The sequence below is a fragment of the Corapipo altera genome, unplaced genomic scaffold (assembly GCF_003945725.1).
Source record: "Corapipo altera isolate COAL_440 unplaced genomic scaffold, ASM394572v1 49, whole genome shotgun sequence".
NCBI lineage: Eukaryota > Metazoa > Chordata > Aves > Passeriformes > Pipridae > Corapipo > Corapipo altera.
In genome coordinates, this window is record NW_020884879.1 from 20,652,530 (window position 1) to 20,667,093 (window position 14,564).

The 14,564-nt window shown below is 40.5% G+C and overlaps 1 protein-coding gene across 1 annotated transcript; it reads left to right on the forward strand.

The window, feature by feature from the left end:
- The first annotated feature begins 998 nt into the window (after positions 1–998).
- On the forward strand, positions 999–7,006 carry MRPL53 (mitochondrial ribosomal protein L53). Its single transcript, XM_027638808.1, has 3 exons — positions 999–1,131; positions 2,439–2,551; positions 4,212–7,006. Exons 1-3 carry the CDS (start codon positions 1,043–1,045, stop codon positions 4,337–4,339), a joined length of 330 nt encoding a protein of 109 aa, XP_027494609.1. The 5' UTR covers positions 999–1,042; the 3' UTR covers positions 4,340–7,006.
- Positions 7,007–14,564: the final 7,558 nt, after the last annotated feature.

The following is a 14,564-nucleotide window of genomic DNA, read 5'->3' on the forward strand; positions in this document are numbered from 1 at the left end:
GACATTGACCTGTTAGAGTGGATCCAGGGGAGAGACATGAAGGTGATCAGACAGATGGCGAAATTCTCCTACAAAGAAAGGCTGAGAGAATTGTAGTTGTTCAGACCAGAGAAGAGAAGGCTCTGGGGAGACCTTATTGTGGCCTTTCAGTACCTGAAGGAAGCCTGTATGAAAACTGGCGAGGGACTTTTCACAAGAGCATATAGTGACAGGACAAGGGGGAATGGCATTAAACTGGAAGAGAAAGGTTTAGATTAGACATTAGGAAGAAATTCTTTTCTGTGAGGGTGATGAGGCACTGGAACAGGTTGTGCAGAGAGGTTATGGATGCACTATGCCTGGAAGCGTTCAAGACCAGGCTGGATGGACCTCTGTGCAACCTGGTCTACTGGAAGGTATCCCTGCCCATGGCAGGGCAGTTGAAACTAGATGAAATTTAAGGTCTCTTCCAACCCAACCCATTCTTTGATTCTCTGATTTTATGACTATACTTGTCAATTCAATCGTATTGAACAAATTACATCTTGGAAGACATTAGAAGCTGCCAGGTCATACGGATGGATTCAACATAAAGGAAAACAAACCCAGCCCTGCTTCTTCAGTCTAAAGACTCTATGTACCACAGCATCCCATGAGCGCTACCCAGACTCTCTGCCTCCTGCGTGCCAGTCTTACCAGCTCAGGGGCTGCTACTTCTGCTGCAGAGCCCAAGGGGATATTTTATGTCATCTTACGGCAAAAGTATGACTACGTTTTTTTGGTCTTTTTGGGTTTTTTTCCGGCCTGCTGTGTTACAGAGTCAGCGGAAGGGCCGCTCAACTGATCTCTCTCCCTCCTCAGCCAGGAAGAAGCCGGGCGCCGAGCACTGAGGGTTATTAAAAAGGACTCATAGGACCGGGAGCCCGCCCGGCACAGAGACCCCGCCCCATGGCCGCGACAGGGACTACATTTCCTACCTGCCCACGGGGAGGCAGCGCGCCCGCCATTATTGTGCGCTCCTTCGCGGGGGCTGCTGGGAGCTGTAGTAGGAGGTGGGGAGAAGATGGCGTCCAAGATCAGCGTGGTGCTGCGGCCGGTGAAGAGCATCGTGGTCCGGTTCTGCCCCTTCGAGCCCAACGTGGAGAGCACGAGGTGAGGGGGCCGTGGGGGCAGCGCTGGCCCCGGGGCTGGGGCCGTCCCCGTCCGTGCTCTGCCCGGGCTCCCCCGTCTGTAAACGTCCTTCCTGTGCCCTCCAGGCGCGCGGGTTGCGCGCGTTTCCCGGCAGGCACGAACGCTGGGCCTTTTGCCTTTAATTCTCTTTATTTTGGAGGTGGAGGCAGGGGTTATGTGTGCCCTGGGGAAGCAGCTGCAGGTGCCAAGCGAAGCCGGAAAACCTGCTGTCCTGGCAGTGCCCTGGGACTTGTCACTGCAAAGAGTAAGAAGTGCTGGTAGCAAACCGTGAGGGAAATGCTAGCACCTGTTGTTCCCTCTCAGGAGAAGAACTTCCTTCTCCCAAACTTCTGAGGCTGCTGCGCTTTGGCTTCCGTGATCTTGGTCTTTGAGGGCTTGCATTTATCAGGCCTTTGGAGCTCAGTCTAGGCAGAACCTTGATGTTTCAGAATGGGATTTGTTGTAGGGCTCTGCTTATGGTGTTACCAGGCTGCACACAGGATTCATTCCGTGCGTTTTGGAGGGTCTCTGTGCCCGAATGTAGGCCCTTGCATATGGATACCTGCACTGAGCTTTACCGAAGTACCCAGGGAGATGCCCTGGAGTGGCTGATCCTGTAGTAGGGAGTGTAATAACTCCTTCAAATGCTGGTAATGGGAGAAAGTGGAGGCAACAGCTGCTCCTTTTTCTGGGTAATTAACTTCTGGAGAAACCTAAGGAATTGTGCTTCTCGAGTAGTGTGGGTTCTCCACCAAACAGTTGCAAAATGTCGGCTTGCAGTGACTTTACAGACACATGTACTTTTAAAATTAATTTAGTACCACAGTTTAATTTAGAATATCTTTAAGCCGCTCGAATGTCAAGTAGCTGTCATGCATTTCAGAAATTTACAGGAGACCAATGATGTCAAGGAAATAAATGCTGTCTCAAACCCAAACAAGAAAATATTGGCAAGCAAATGACTTATAAAGAAAAATGAAAATGACTTTGCTGATTATTTTTTATTATTGTAACTAACCCAGCTGAGAGAAACACAGAAGGTGTATACACTGAAGTTTTACAAAATTCTTTTATGTGCATTTTACATGTTAGTATGTAAGGAATACTTGTTTGAATTTTTTAAGTGATTCTCATATAAGAAGTTCCTGTCTGAAATTACTAAATACAAATCCTATTTTGTTTATACTTTGTTGCCCAGCAATGTCTAGATATGCAAATCAGTTTTAGAAATATACTGATTTTAATTGCTATCTACCACATACTTAATATATTTTCAAATATATTTTCAGAAAATTTCTCCAATGTATATACCATAAAAAAATCCAAGCTACTAATAGAAACTGTGAAGTGACTGCTGATGTGAGACATGACGGATCTGAACCACTTGTAGATGTCATGTTTGGTAAGGAGCTCATTTTTAAACAAAAAAAAAAAGACCTTCTGAGTTTGTGTTACAATGTTATTGTGTTCTCTATTATTTTTTTTAACTATGATTTTTTTTTTGGCTCTCGTCCATAAAAAGAAAGAGGAGTCACTAACAGCCTGATATCTAGATAAATGTGTATATATGTCTCTGTACTACAGTTAGATCTGATAGATTTTGGATCCAAAAACTGACTTAACTTTAGAGCTGAATGCACTTGTGTAGTGACATATTTATGTGACCTTGCAGACAGGTACAATTCCAGCAAACTAAATGTAGCTCTGTTTTGATGTAAGAATCTGTTCACTTTCTGTATTTTTTTTTTAATGTTACCTGTGGTGGAAGCATCTCAGTCTTGAGAACAAAAAGTTGAATACCTTTAGTTGCTTATGCAACTGAGTAACTCCCTCTGCAGTTTGAAGGAACTGCTCATATGGGTAAGGCCACACATGTGCAGATGGATTTGCAGAATGAGGTCAAGTGTGTACAACAAATTCCTTGGTTTCCTTTGAGGGCACAGTGAGCAGGCAGGGAATTGATGGTGGAAATTTCAGCAGTTCTGGAGACAGCCCAGATTCTAGGCTGTGAACAGATGGCTCTAAGCTGCTTTTGTCCTTTTCTCTGGCTGCATCTTCTTTCCTGCTGTGCTGTAATGGACCAATATGTCATGTAGCCCATTAAAGTTTTCACTATTATTGATTCATGCTACCCCCTTATCTTTAAACTTCCATGTATTTAGTGAATTGCTGGAAATGTCAAAAGTATTGAATGGTATTTGTTTTGCTTAGGAAAGTCTACTTATTTGAATGTTAATGTTGCTTGTTTCTCCCTCCCCCATGCTTGTCTTTCCCATCCTTGTCTCTAACTGTGATCTGATGTATTAAGCAGTAAAGCTCAATGTTTTTCACAGTGTAAAACCAAAACAGTTTGTTTCACTTATGCCAAAAGCTACAGCTCTGAACTCTTAATTTTCTAAGAGCTGATTTTTTTCCAGGGAAGTGTTTGTAGCTCTTCTAGTTGGCAAATGGGGCCTGGAACTTGGATGGCATGCATGGTATTGCATTATATGAGTTTGGGTATGGGTTTTGTATTTGCAAATCTTGCAAAAATAAATAATTAACTTGGGTACAATACTTGTACTGCTTTTTGCCCATTTTAAAACAAATTCTTTCAGAATTTTGGAAATCCCAGTGCTCTCTATTTTTTTCCATCACAACCACCAGATTGTGTAAACCAATTTGTTGTTTTGGCTAAAGAAGTACGTTAAATGGACCGTAGACAACAGGCTGCTAAAATGCTGAGCCATGTGTGGAAATGATCTTTCAATGCCTTCTGTGTCTTCTGTTAGATGACTTTGGAGGTATAGTATGAACCATTCAAATATGAGTTCTTACCATAGGTACACCTAGACAAATGTTTTCAGATTTTTTAATAATGCAATTCAGAAATGAAAATTAAGTCCGTGTTGTGTGCAGTTTAATTTGTTTGTTTGGTGGTGGTGCATAATCAGAGTAGGTAGAGTACTTTCTAATCAGACAAGATGAACAGGTTATTTGGATTTATATATACAAAGCAATTGCACACTAGAGTAATTGTGGCTTAGACTTTGTGATTTCTTAAGATTTTTTTCCATTTACAGCTGATGGAGATCGATTAATAATGAAGGGAGCCAACTTGACGACGGTAGAAATGTTAACAGCATTGGGGTCCAGATGTAATGCAAAAGACCTTAAGGAAGAAGAGAAAAGCAAGAAGAAGAGTCCCTGAAGAACAGAGAAGCAAGTGTGTTTGCATTTACGTGTGTTAAAAACAGCAGACTACACAGAAGGCTTTTCTCCTATGCAAGAAAATCTGAGAGATGGCCAAAACACTGACCAATTTAATATCCAGAAGAATGAACCCTTCAAATGTTCCCTGTCTTCACCTGAAGGAGAACATAGTGGATCAACAAATCCAATACCAGTGGGTCAGAGTGGCTTAAGATGCATGACTGCATCTCTCTGAGCAGCTGTGTGTTGGACTAATATCACGTGCATATCAGTGTGAATAATACACATTAGCTATTAAATTAATATTGCAATGAAGACAGATATCTTTGGACATTATTTCCTCCAAAGTTTCTCTATATTGTAGTGCAAAACATTATTAGAGTGGTTATTATTTTTTGAAAACTATTAAATTTAGTAAAAATTTGAAGAAAACTTTCAAAGGATTCATCATTGACTTAGCTGAGGGACAGCAGGCTGCAAATAGAGTGGATTTTGTAATACTGTGTTTATAAATGCATCTGTTCTTAAGCTCCTGCCATTTTCTTCCTGTCTTTTTGAAGAAAAAGGGAAGTCTGCTAACTGTAAATTTAGCTCAGCAATTAAAGTAACAAGGTAATGGGACTGTCGAGACACAGTAGAGCTACTCATCCTGCCTAAAAGTAACTAACTTTAGATATTTACTGAAGTAAATATCTAACATGATTATTGACATGATTATTGACAGACCATATGGTCCACATTGTTTCAGACATATCATTTCCTTGAAATACATCTTAAAGCACTCAAAAGCATCAATGCCTTACAGCAAACATTTTTCCCCTCAAAAAAGCACTACAAATGTTTCAGAAAAGACACATAAAAAAGCAGTTCTTAAAATGCTAAATCTAAGATACTGTCTACTTTTTTAAATGCTTATATTAATGTATCTTAAGGTTCATGAAAATATCTTAAGGTTCATGAAAACTAGTCTCTGTTTAGAAACAAGTGTCTGCTAGGAAATTCAGAGACTTGTTCGGAACGAGAACCTTTAGCTCAAAGGGAAAGGTCAGTTAGTTTTTTCGATAATTGGAGAAAAGGGCTATCTTTGAAGTTCAGGTTTGCAATATTTTTGTCACTTTTGGGCTATTTCATTAAATACTTTATGAAGATCAAAGGGAGAGCTTTATTTGGTGTTTATAGCCCCATGTCCAACCCTATTATTTATTAAAGTAACTGCTTAGGTGTCTCATCTGTATTGCAAAGCTCTGTGGTTTCAGGAGAGGTGATCTCAGGCTGTGCAGGTGAAGATGTGTTTCATGTGCATCAGTTTTGTTCTAGTTCATAATGAAAATGTGATTCCAGTTTTGAGAATTGCAGTTGCACTTGAGAGGCATTAGTTCTACCTGTTGTTAATCAGATGCCTCACTTCTCTAAAATTAGTTCATATATTTCCAAAGTTAATTTGGCAGCAGATTTAGGACACAAATATGAAACTAGTTTTACCTTACTTTTGCCAAGATTTTTAAATGGGCACTGCCCTTTCTGAAAGGAAGATCATTTTAAATAGCACTGGCAAGGTGGTTCTTTGCTACTTCTTCGTTAGGTTGCTCAAGTCAAGGTGATGTGTTATATTGGAGAGCTGTGCTAAAGACATCGGGTGTTTCCCATGTGTTTGCAACAAATAGAAGAGTACTGTAGGAGTAGATCAAATATAAATAAGACTGTTCAAAGGACAGGTTTTTTGTTTGTCTGTTTGATTTGGGATTTTTCCTCCCAGTTCAGAATAACATCATATAGTATGACTTTACCTGAAGCATCTCTACAGGAAAAGTGAGAATTGTTCAAGTGAAAAAACACTGCAGAATTATTCTTTCTCTGGTTAAACATATATTCATGTGCATAAAAGCTCTCTTACTGTAATATATCAGTGATTTTTGTGATTTTTTTTTCTTCCTTTGACAGTTTGTACATCAGTATGTTCAACTTGTGTTTAAATGTGAAACACTCTAGCTTGATCTGTCTTAAATAGTTAAGTCTGTAAGTACCTAAAGACTAAAATGGGTTAATTAATTATTAATAATAATTAAGTTTCCATAGTATTTCTTTTGGCCCAAGATTGGGGGTTATATTTATGAATAGAAAAGGGAGAAAAGATCGTTGTTTGAGCTTTTTATGGCCAAAATACATTCTTTCTGTTGTTGAAGAAAGGTGACCTTTTTTTTCTTTCCTTGCATGGGTAGGCATCCTGCTGTGTAAAAGCACACTTGTTCTAGGTGCTTTCATTTTAACCCAGAGATGCCCAAGCTTTTTGCTTAGATTAGGCCAAAGGCCTGCAACGTTGCTGTTGAGAGATGGCTGACAATTCAGTGGATGAAGCTGAGGCTGTGGGTGCTTGTAGCTGCAGTTTGCAGTGCTAAAGCTCTGATACGTTTTGTCGTGAAAAACAAGTCATGGCTTGTGTTTTAATATACAAGGTACAAAGGAAAACCTACAGGACAATAAAATAAAGCTAAAAATGTGCATTCTCAAGACTGTAAGATACTGAAGTGATATAAGCAAGCAATATGGGCAAGAAGGTACTCCTCTGGTGATGATTATGCTAATCTGTAGAAACTAGCTCTCCCTGTACTGCGTCGATAAAGGTACGAATTTATTTTTCAAGTACATTAAAGATAATCTGTAATGACTTTCTTCCCTGAGCATTTAGATAGCTTTGCTGCAAGCTGTTCATACACTATCAGTTCCTGCTGGTGATTGACTGAAACAAAGCTCTGTCAGCTTCCTGACATGCACAGTCCAGGGCTGGGGATGTACAGGGTATTAAGGTCAGTCATGCAGAACAAAGCATGTCTGGGTGAGCATTGACTTTGCATGTTATTATTCTTTAGCCCACTAATCTTGATTGCCCCACCAAAAATGTGGGTGCTTGCCCAGCTATGAAAGGAACTGGAACAGCTGGAACAGGCCCTAAAAGCATTAGGATTACCTAAATACAAACACCATGTCCACCTAAGGTGTCTGATAGCAGGTAATGACAGTAAAATGGCTAAATCTTTAATACCTGGAGGTTTAAAACCATTTTTAGAATAATCTTAGATATGTTTATTGTACAAATACGTATTTATTTAGAAATTCTTATCAGTGCATAGGGAAAATAGTCTTGAAACAGATGAATATGTCATTCAGGTAACACTACCTGCTGAGATATTCCCTTTTTAAGTATCTGCAGTATTGTTTTTAGAAAAAATCTTTATTAAAGATTTCAACTAGGAGCAGCAGTGTTGGTGAACATTGCAGGTGTTAACACACAAGTTTTACGCAGCAAGTTTCAACTACTAGCTGGTCCAAATAAGTACAAAATTGTAATGTCCTGATGCTTTTCTTGCAAGGTATAAGCAAGTAGAAACATCCTGTTGGAGGCAGTTCATGCATGCCAGTGTAACTTCTATTCTTTGTTATTTGCAGGGATCTCAGTTTGGGCAATTTCATGCTACATATAGTAGGAAAAACTGGCTGCAATACAGTATTGCTGTGTAAACACCACTGGAGGAGGGAAAAATGTTTTAAATCTCAATTTTTTTGAAAATGTTGCAATCTAATATGCTTTTGCTGTTTGTGAACATACAAGAAGTGTAATCCAATTTCAGAAAATTGCATCTAAGTATTTGCCCTGTTGGTTATGGAAGAATCATAGTTCTGGTTTGGTTTTCACCTCTACTGTATATGAATTTTGAATGACTAAGGAATTTATATGGTGTAAGAAAGTAAAAAAAAAATCCTCCAAAGATAAATATCATTGGACTGTATTTCACAGTTCTCAAGATACTTGCTTCCAAATGTATCTCCTGCATATGTATACACACACTCCTTGCAGTTTAAGATTTGCTGGCTCACTGCCCACTTCACCAGTTACACTTGCAACCAGTTTCCCTGAATGCCAGGCCCTGCTTTTTCTCTGGGTGGTTTGGAATCCGGTTGAGACTGACATGTCACCTATCAGTGATGCCTCTTCCAGATGCACTTCTCTGCCTTCTCCATCTCCTGGCCTAATAGCCTTTTTCCTTACTGGTACTGTTTGATCTCGTCCGATCTCACCTTTTTCCCCTGGAAGGCCTGAGTCACTCTTCTGAGCCTTTTTTATTGTCCACCAAGAGGATGCAGTAGCTTCAAGCAGCCAAAGTACTTTGCTGCTGGTAGACCACTGCATGTTCTCTGCTTCCTGCTTAACCTTGCTCTGTAAGCTGATAAATCTTGGGATGGAGCAGCATGAATGGTAGAGGTGCTATTTTGCTTCTGATCATTTTTAATTTGACAACAAATTTTCTTTACATTGAGCTGGTCTTCTCAGGATTTTACAAAACTAAAGCTGTGCCCAGGGACAGATGTTAGGGGTGTGAAGGCAAAGGAGTTGCTGACCTGTTTTGATCATGTCCTGAGAAGTTTCAAAGTGGTACCTGAAAGCAGAGCCTAGAGATTCTGCCTGAGTTAAAGTGGGCTTTAAAGTGGGCAGTGTTAATAGCAGAGATTTTTTGGGTTGACTACATGACTCGGGTTCAAAAGATCTTCTAAGAAGATTCTTGCTTCTGGCATCTCAGGCAACTATGCAGGATCAGCAGGTATTCTCCAGTTTGCTCTTCTAGACTTGAAAAGCCTCACAGTATTTGGGTTTATGTCCTTGATTCTGTCTCAAGAGATGATGTTACGTATCTAACATCTAGACCAGAGAAAATCTGTAAGGAGGTAAGAAATTACATTACAGTTCCCTGATTTTTTCCTATGCTTCTGCTCCAGGATAGATTCTGAGACTGGTTTGGGCACCTTTTCTTTAGTATCAAGCTTAACTTGATACTAATCTGGCTATTTGAAGGAAAGGAATAAGTAATCATCTGATTCTTGACAAGACTTAGTATGTTGACAATAGGAATGGGATAATAGTAAAAACTAGCTTTAGCTTCCAAAGGGTTTTACCCTATGTTCTTCTACAGTCCATGGAAGAGAAGGTCTTTTCTGAAAGGTGAGTCAGAATGGGAAGCTAATACTTTGAGTGGCACCCCAGAGAGCCTATTTCTTCCTGCTGTGTGCAGGTGTGAAGAGACTTGTGCTGTTTGGAACCTCCATCAACAGTGCCCCAGGCATCTCTTTCACATCTAAGCCCTTGTCCCCACAGGATGAAGTCCTTTGGGAGCCCTATTCAGGTAAACAGCCTACACATATTCCTGACACTGTACAACATGATTTTGCTCAACAGGAAGAGAAGCAGTTGCAGTCCCTCTCACTCCAACGCTGCTGGGAAAGGTGTTGGTATCCCCATCACAATGCGAAGATCCTTCCTTTGTAGAGGATGAGTGTCAGGCTCTGCCTGCCAAATTTCTATAGCTGTGATGCCCATCTTGTGACAACCTCAGAATAAAAACTAATGCAATAACTATAGTTATAACTATAAAACTTTTTTTCCTGCGTTTACCTTCACAGTGGTTGATCAATATCCATAGTAGCGAAACTCTGCTTCTGATATGCAATCCAAAAAAAGGCTAAAGCTTTAACACCCCTCTTAAGATCCAGTGGGCACATCTGTAGTTTGTGATTCCAAATTTCACAGGCTAATTATTCATCACTGGTAGAAATATTTGTTTTATCATTATTTATTCCAAATCATTTTGACATTCCTTGTCCTTGCCCTTATGTCCTTATTGTTTATTTGGGGGTATTTGTCTTTATTTATAGAGCTTTGGGATGGGGTTTTTTGTACATCTGTGGTTTCTAAAAGCCAAGCCAGAGTATTTGCTTTCTGAAAGTCTCCTCTGTGAGCAGGTATTCCCTGCTAATGTGCTTCTGTTTTATGTGGATCAAAGGCCTTTTCACTGCTAAAACTACAGCTATGGAAGATTTTTAGTCACCCTGATCTCTTTTTTAGCATTGTGATGACTGTGCTGATTATCAAATTCTGTAGATAAATAAAAACATTTTTATTCTAATGTGTGGATGTTTGCTATTAAAAGTAGATACTGCTGCTAAATAAAGAGGGCTTTTCAAAGCTTCCAAAGTTAGACACAAGCTAGCACGTCTGCAGTCACTGCAAGCTGGGCTGGATCTGACATCAGGTCATTTTTGTCTGGAATGAGGAAAATGAAGCATGGAGTCCTCTTTCCAGTCACTGCAGGCTTCTGGAGCTTTCTCTTTCACCATTGAGGCAGGGGACAATTCGAGAGCAGTCACACCATTGCCACAGTAAACTTTGCCCTTGGTGTAAGCATTTCCCTTTAAACTTGCTTTGAACATGCTGCTGACAACGTACAGGACATACACTGGGACTGCCAGTGTGTTAATTGCATTATAGTAACACTCTGTGGCCTCAGCGAGGGCTGGGACTCCAGTGCTGGGCGCTGAACACGGGCACATGTGAGCCTGCACATCCCTGACAGCTGGCTACCTAGGGCAGATGCAGCAGCATCCAGATCTACAACAAGGATTATTTGGACCCATGCTCCATGCTGGAGAGCAAGATGGCTTTGTTCTGACTTGAAAACAGATGTGTCACACAAAGTTCATTGATAAACACAGGCTGTACCCAGCTCTTGTAGCTCAGAGGTAATGAAATGCCAATATGCTGGAAGATCTTGTGCATATTGACATACAAAGGAAAACTTGCAGGTTCATGTTTTGTTGCTTCATAATTTCTGGTCTAGCATTGCCCAAGCAAACAGCTCTTGAGCTGGAGTAAAGCTTCCTTAGGCCAGCTACGCAACCATAGCACATGTTTCATCATGTGTACCTGGTGATGACATGGCTGGGAAAGGAAAACCACACTTGTACAACAAGGAAACAGAAACAAAGCTGTGCTACCTATGCAATTTTTCCCATCCATGCCTTGGGGCTGAGTAACTATTATTCAAGGACTGCTTTAATATTTTTCCACAGCTAGGGATAGGCTGAAGAGTAAAATTTGGGCTGTGGTGTCCAATTTTCCTGACAATTTTTAAGACTTTCTTAAGATGTAATGTTGTCTAGAAGAAGCCTACCACTTAGAAAAGATACTGTATATATGCAATATATCTGTATACTAGAAAGAAAGCAAGGTCCTCCCTTTTACACAGTAAAGGAAAGTATAGTGCTATCAGATTGGGTTCCTTCCAGGTTAAACATATGGGAAGTTTAATGAGTAAAGGTCTAGGGAAAAAGTTACACCTCCTATGGAACCTGATTAGTGATATGTTGCAGATGAGGAGGTGATGCTGTGCCCTGCCCAAGCAGCAGGTATTGCAACTCCAAAAGACAAAATATGGCTTAGCTTGCATGCAGTGGGTAATGCTATGGCTATGGGAAGAGAAACCTCAAACTGCTGGCCACGGCTTCCCAGCTCCCACATCAGATGAAGCATCACTGCACGATGCACACCTGCCCAAAGGAGTAGAACGAAGGTCTCTGTGCACTTTTGCCTTGGTCATTTTTTTTGCACTTGGTAATTAAGGACTGTAATATCCTCCCCTCCTACAAGGTGTAAGAGCTTGACTACCTCTGGAAAGCATTCACCCTGGCAGGCCCAAGCTGCCAAGGTGACGGTTGCTCCTAACTGTGGCTACGTGCTTGCCGTGCAGCTAATTTCCACAGAAAAATTCACACTTCTCATTGTAAATTTGATTCTCCTTTTCTTGGACAACATATAGTCTAATGTGGAAATAAGCAAAACTTCAGGGAATTTAATCTGTCTGCACTGAAACAGTAATATGTGCCATAGGCATTCAACGCTTTCTGTAGGAATACATGTATTTGCTGCTTCTCTTTGAGTATGTCTAGAGAGGAGACTACACAAACATAAAAGGTCTGATTGTCATGTCAGCCTCGAACCAGGCAGGAACTGAGATTTACAGGGATGAATCTCTGTGGCTCAAGCAGCTCTGGATATCTGAACATTTTAGTTTGGCTCCCAAAGTAAGAGCCATGTTTGGCCAACATACATACTGTACTGTCAAGGTAAAAAACAATGTATATTTTGTAGCCCAGGCCATTTGTACCTTACTCAGAAGGATACATCTCTGGTCCCTCTAGTTACTTTATTTGCTGTGTGAGATATCACAAATTTCAGCACTATACTGTTTCAAAGAAGTTTTGAGATGTAACATCTGTGTGATATCACAGCCAGTAATCCATATCACTGCATTAATTTGCAAAACATCAGAACTTTGTAAAAATTGAGAGATATTTTTCACTGTATCCTAACAGTCATAAAATAGAAATAAGAGTTCTTTTCTTCTTATGTCTTGTATGAACTTACATGCCTAGACCTGAAAAATTTGTAAGGAGAATAAATCAGACCAAATGACTTATGGGAAGATTCAAAAATGTAGCAACATTGTGCACAGGTATGTAGCTGGAGCTCCAGGTACTTAAGATCCAGAATACTGTCTCACCACTAGATGGAAATAGTGGAATTTACATCTGCTGCATTATCAGCACTTATACCTGAATACGATTTGCATATCGTAAGCCATCTGCAGCCAGCACTGCAGAAATGTGGATCCAAAATTCTTTGCTAGCATACATGGAACAAAGGCAAGATTTCTATTTCTAGAAATTGTTTCTGCTTTACGAGACTGAAGACTTCCTAATTCCTGAAGGATGATTCTGTTTGATCTCTAATCTAATTGCTTTTCGTTTATCCTTTCTGTAAGCAACCACAGAACAACTGCAGGATGGACAGAATGTTGGTTCCACTGCTACGAATTAGTTAGTAAACATCAGCCTAATTTAAAATGTACTCTGAAGTATCTTGCGCAAGATGGGGGAAAAAAAAAATTAAAAAAAGAAAAGATAAAAGTGGAAGGAAGTTGAAAGTCTTGTGTTTCAATGTACCTACTTAACAACAAAAAAAAAGCAACCTGTCTTGCTTCCTTACGAGCAGGCGATATATAGCATTGTTTGCATATTAAAAACAAGCATACAGTCGGAGAAGCAGAAGGTAATTAAAGGCAACTCTGTAGGTAAGGATAGTTAAACAGAAGGATTTCTTTTAAAAAAATCAGTTCAAAAATTATCTGCTTACTCTCTGTATGACAACTCTGATTTGCTACAAAGTATTGAAGCTTCCAACCACCCTACAGAGTTTCATCGCTGCAAAACATAAGGGAAAGCATCCTCCTTGCTCCAAAAGTCTTGGCTTCACAGCACCTTCTCATGTTAAATGCTGGAATGAGCATAGAGCCCTTGCTGTCTTTTCTGGGTTTGACACCTTCACCTCAAACTCCTCCACAAAAGTACTAGCAGTGTAGTGATGGTTACTCCATAAAAAACCTCCAGACACCAGGTGTATCTTCACATTTTTCTTTTTCTGAACTGGAGGAAGTAGCTGTGGGTTTCATCCAGTCTGATACAAGGTCAAAAGAGACAGAGATTGGCATAACCCTGATGGTGGAAACAAATCTTTGGAGTACATTGGAATCAGGATTTCTGTTGTGACTTAGAAATAGCAGCTTCCTCACAGAACATGACAGTAAATCTCTCTGCTCACCTGGCAGAATTTGGCAAAAGATTGGCCCGAACCACACAGGGCCTGTTAACAGCATATATTTTATGACGCCACTTCTGTGCCAGTGTACAGTAGCGGTTGCTGCAGTGTTTTCCTTTAAGAAGTAGGAATCAGGGTATTGCAGTTCAATATGGACTGAAAATAAGAAATGCATAACAAATATGCATTTTTCCAATGCTAAAGCATGAGGTTGCATTCAGGCTTTGATTTTTTCCTGTGTACTGCAAGTACCCACATTAGTTCTGTATTTTAATCAATCTTGTTTGCTAACTGATCACTGTGTGTACGTAACAGGTCTGTTCCTAGGTTGCAGCAAGCTCTGGATTGCTATAGTTCAGTAATATGTGATATACCAGTGGGATTTGGGAGGTTGTTGGGAAGGCTGACAGTCAATCCCAATAAACTGCTTTGGAATGCTGATGCCTTATTGCTCTGTCTCTGTGCTATATGATGCTTCTTCATTCCTGAATTATCCTTCAAAAAAGTATGATATATAGAGAGAGCACAATTTAGCATTCAGTGCCTAGGACTTCGGGTTTTTAACTTCCCTGGCGCCAAAATCTCGGAGTCCAGGTTGAAGCCCATGAGTGCCCAGGGCTCAGCGCACCAGCCATTTTCGCCACGGTAGGTGCCTGACGCTTTTGTGTCCGAAGAAGCGTTGAGGTCACGACATCCCTTGGCGTGACGCTCTGTCAGTGTCCCACCGTTCCTGGGCGTTCCC

What these genes read in the sequence shown, in the direction of transcription:
- MRPL53 (XM_027638808.1), top strand. Translation starts at nt 1,043, where the DNA reads ATGGCGTCCAAGATCAGCGTGGTGCTGCGGCCGGTGAAGAGCATCGTG. An exon ending in CCCAACGTGGAGAGCACGAG is followed by an intron (nt 1,132 to 2,438) that starts GTGAGGGGGCCG and finishes ATATATTTTCAG; the next exon opens with AAAATTTCTCCAATGTATAT. An exon ending in ACTTGTAGATGTCATGTTTG is followed by an intron (nt 2,552 to 4,211) that starts GTAAGGAGCTCA and finishes TTCCATTTACAG; the next exon opens with CTGATGGAGATCGATTAATA.